This window comes from Wasmannia auropunctata, unplaced genomic scaffold (genome assembly GCF_000956235.1).
Source record: "Wasmannia auropunctata unplaced genomic scaffold, wasmannia.A_1.0 LD334285.1, whole genome shotgun sequence".
Taxonomy (NCBI): Eukaryota; Metazoa; Arthropoda; class Insecta; order Hymenoptera; family Formicidae; genus Wasmannia; species Wasmannia auropunctata.
Genome location: NW_012028605.1, coordinates 43,741 through 47,880, shown reverse-complemented (window position 1 = coordinate 47,880; position 4,140 = coordinate 43,741). Strand labels below are relative to the sequence as shown.

The 4,140-nt window shown below is 32.0% G+C and overlaps 2 protein-coding genes across 3 annotated transcripts in view; one reads left to right on the top strand and one right to left on the bottom strand.

Annotated features, from left to right (window-relative positions):
• Window positions 1-1,393: 1,393 nt before the first annotated feature.
• Window positions 1,394-2,714, top strand: LOC105458838. Its single transcript, XM_011704406.1, has 3 exons — window positions 1,394-1,574; window positions 1,647-1,956; window positions 2,062-2,714. Exons 2-3 carry the CDS (start codon window positions 1,886-1,888, stop codon window positions 2,477-2,479), a joined length of 489 nt encoding a protein of 162 aa, XP_011702708.1. The 5' UTR covers window positions 1,394-1,574; window positions 1,647-1,885; the 3' UTR covers window positions 2,480-2,714.
• A 37-nt stretch (window positions 2,715-2,751) lies between these two features.
• Window positions 2,752-4,140, bottom strand: part of LOC105458837 — a 1,655-nt gene continuing 266 nt past the window's right edge. Inside the window, exons 1-3 of one of the 2 annotated variants that reach the window (XM_011704404.1) lie at window positions 3,627-3,878; window positions 3,230-3,493; window positions 2,752-3,134 (exon numbers count right to left, since the gene is read on the bottom strand). In XM_011704404.1, the coding sequence (XP_011702706.1) occupies window positions 2,870-3,134; window positions 3,230-3,493; window positions 3,627-3,706 (609 nt within the window). In that variant the 5' untranslated portion in view covers window positions 3,707-3,878 and the 3' untranslated portion in view covers window positions 2,752-2,869. Of the gene's footprint in view, window positions 3,135-3,229; window positions 3,494-3,626; window positions 3,879-4,140 lie in introns of those variants that run through there. The other variant, XM_011704405.1, reaches the window with a different exon arrangement.

Here is a 4,140-nt window from a genome sequence, read left to right as displayed (position 1 = left end):
AGTTTCGACGATATTTACGTCGGAAAAAAAAACCCGATTTTTTTCAAGGGGTGATTTCATCCCTTCAAAACGGAATAGAGCACCAACAAAAAATAGTTTTGTATTACGGATGAACTGCTCTACTTTTACACAAAGTTTCAAATTTTTCCGAATTTTCAGGTTTCCTAACTTCTCTTGTAAGTCTGTGTGTTTTAACTTACGCAAAATACACAAACATGCTTACTTTCAGTTTTTTTTTCAATGTCAACCGCTATTATTAAAACTCATAAATATACTATAGATAGAAAAAAAAATGGAAGAGCCCGGAGAACTAATGAACTTCTATTATTCAAATTATTCAGTTATCGGAGTTGCCTTGTACTGAAGGACATTTTGAAACATGTTCGTATAAACGGAATTTTACAGTAATTAAACTATTTGACGCACGTGCAACGCAATATTAGGTATTGTAAAAAAATAAACATAAAAATACACATAAAAATGTATTGCATAAAAATGAATATTATAACAAATTGTTTTTTAATCAAAACGCCATACATTAATAAATATAACGGTAACAAGCGAATATGTGTATTTGTAAAATATGTATTTTTATTAATATAAAAAAATTATAATAAAAAAAAGGTCGGGTAAAGAAAATGTCATTTATGTCACAGTGGTATCGAAGAATTAATACGTATAAATAATTTATTATTTAATAAGATAACTTGTATCAAATTATATTTTTAATTTAAATTAAAATACTGTTGAAAGATTTAAGGTTTAAAGGCTTTATTTGTGCAATTTGTCTTGAATCTAATGATTCATAATTTTCTTATTAATTAAAATAATTAACTGACAATGAGTAATTAATAACCCTGTCAGACTTAACTTCTAATTTCATCCGCATACTTAACATTAAACAAATATCATTAGTCTAGCAAAGCAGAGATCATATAGAATTAACACAGATCTAACAGAAGTAAATATTAATTAACATAAGAAGAATGAGTTTGAGACATTGTTTAATTATTAATTTCCTCATAATTAACTTGTAAGATGAATCAAAATCATAAAGTCGTTAAATATACGTTAATTTTATTGTTTATTTGTAATTGAAATGTTTAGAAACACGTATTGACGTGTTTCTAAACATTCCAAGATAGAATAAAGTAACTTACAATTAAGGTAATCAATGCGTCTTGCATCCGGTTGTGAAAATACCAATACGAAATTACAAGTTTCCGCAAGAATATTTTAAAGACCGTAGATTATCCTGTCCGACGCGAAGCGTAACGTTATAATACGACGTTATTACAGCGAATGCACAGCAAAATCAACAATCCAATTGTGCAACGTTTATTAAGATGCGCATATAAAACGTGGATATCATTTATTATTATACTCGAAGTACTCCTTACCACAGCTCTTTCTGGTTAAACATTAAAAATTAGTCAATTACATAGTTTAAAAAAATGCAAGTATAAGCAGATTAAACTCATGCTTGAAACACAAGAATTTATCAAAGACAAGCGCAGCTGTATAACGCGATAATCTCTAGCATTCCAGCCTTATTTGGAAATCAACGATTGCATGTAAGAAATATTTTGCACGATATGATATAAAATCGTAAAAGTTTCGACTCTATTTTTCTGACCGCGATGTAGCGTTGCAGTTGACAGCTGGAAGCAACGACCGTTGGTTATAGTTTTGTACTTCATGTGCCACCGTTACGTTGTTATTGTATGTATTGTACAAAGCAATCTGCAGCGTTGACATAATCGGTTAACATAATACATAATTGGAAACTTTATTACTATATATTCTAAAAGAATCAAATTTAATCGATTGGGATATGAATTTGTAAATGTCATTCTAAATCACAAAATGCGAAGTTTCTTGCACGATGATGGACTGTATTACCATATTCAACAGCGCTTGCATAGCGTGCGTCTGGTGTATCCTCTTTTCGGTATGGTACGAGCTCGTAATAGTCGTAGGTCTCAAACCGAGCGATTTAAGTATGTCGAAACATGTCCGTTCTGTACGTTGCTTTCGGTTAAGGTATTTCTCTTTCATCAGTTTCCCCAGATTCTCGAAGAATCTCAGAAAAGTGGATTCGAGCGAGTGTTGCGTGCGTAGAAGGCAGACGCAGAAACACGGAAGAGTACGTTCGCACGATCCGAGATGCGTGAGAAATGGTTTACAATCAGTTCATCCGCGACGGAGACTCAAGGATTCCCCTTGCTTCGAACGTAATCGTGAAGATCAACAAAAATGTCGATCGTGCCGTAAAAGGGAAAAAATATGCGTTCGATCAGGAGAATGTCGAAACGTACGTCTGTGCACGGAAAAGAACAGGGAAACGTCACGAATATGTAACAGACTAGCCGAACATTCGAATAGTTACAAGTCGGATGATTCTTTGAATAAGAAGAATAACACAGATACAGATTTGAAAGCCGAAAAGAGCGATTATAGTGTTTGTAAAAGATCTTGAGATAAAAATTCAAGAATTCGGCGTCAAGAATTTAAAATAAATGTGGAATGTGAAAATTAAATAAAAATATTGGACGATAATGAAGACTGTATATTCAAGGATTCTTTCAGCGATAAAACCAATGTTGATTAAGTCAGAGGAACGTATATCTTCAGTCCGTGTTCATTAAGAAAAGCTATTTGCTTGCGCATATTTATACAAGTTTTCTTAAAATAAACTTGAATAATAAATAAGACGAAATCTCAAATATCAGGCATCATAGTGATACAATCTTGATTTATGTTTATAAAATTTATTTTTTCGATCTTTAATCTTAGAATGTATGACACCCATATAGTAAGATTTATATTGGTAACTTATTAATCTGTCAATTTGTCATGGCAATTTGTATCAAGAGTCAGTAGCAGTTACATTAGCCTCAAAATTTTGCTCGATATTATTATCATGCTTCTTGTCTGCCGTATCTTTTTGGATGACAATTTCCTTGAAAGGAGCTCGCGCTGAATTAATATCGGGGTCGTTATCGACGATCTGCACGAGTTTTTGGACTGTTGAAAATTCCATTACGATCGTCGACTTGGTATCATTTATCGTTTGAGAAGCCGCCGACAAAAATTTGTCTTTTTCATCGAACTTTCTTACTTCTAATCCTTCGCTGAAATGCATATTTAGTACACACAATAATAAATTATAATAATATTAAAAAATATATTATTTACAACATGAAAAGAGTGGTGAAATAAAATTTACGGGAATGTTATTTTCTGATCGCTTCTGCTTTGATACTCCAAACCTTTCTTAGATCGTTTCTTCTGACTTCTTTTACTTTTGTGCTCGTGACTACCATTTGTGCCGGACTTGCTAACAACATTAACATAACCATCGAAATCTGATTTTCCTTTTAGCTTTTTGGCGGTTTCTAAAGTATAGTTCTTCGATCTCTTTGAATCAAATTTTTGTTGAGCAGCAGTTTTCTTATTGTCAGGACAACAATGATGGCCATGATATTGCCACCTGATATACGACGAAATTATTAATAACACATATAATTATAATATACATATATTTAAATAATGCTGAGAGAATTATTTTATAATTTATTTACGCGAAATTGCAATAAAAAAACGAAACAGTCCGTGATAATTACCACAATGCACAGGTCGTCACTGTGGAACCGAGCATGAAAATGCAATTTACTACTGTCAAAACTATTAGTGATTCCAGCATGACTTGCCAACATTTTCGCTCGCATGAACGATTAATTGTATATGGTCACTTTACATCAAGGCACAATTACTATTAATTTTTTTTACAAACTCTTTTTACAAAAGCCACAGCTCAGACAGCCAACACATGTTCACTTTCGATAACGACATCATTTATGCTTTTGCTAATTTCATTATGCTCAGTATTTCTAATTACACTAAGAGTGTGACAACATTCAGAGAACTGGAGCATTGAATCGAAGGGGTAACCACTCAGAAAATATATGTGCATACATGAAATTAGCAAAAGCATAAATGATGTCGTTTACTTAAAATATGTCGTTTAACTTTTTTTTTATAGGTTTCTAATTTATATTTAATATACGTAATATATACTTTATAGATAACTAATATTTTGCAAATGCAAACCACGATGTACTATCAGATCGGAAGAGC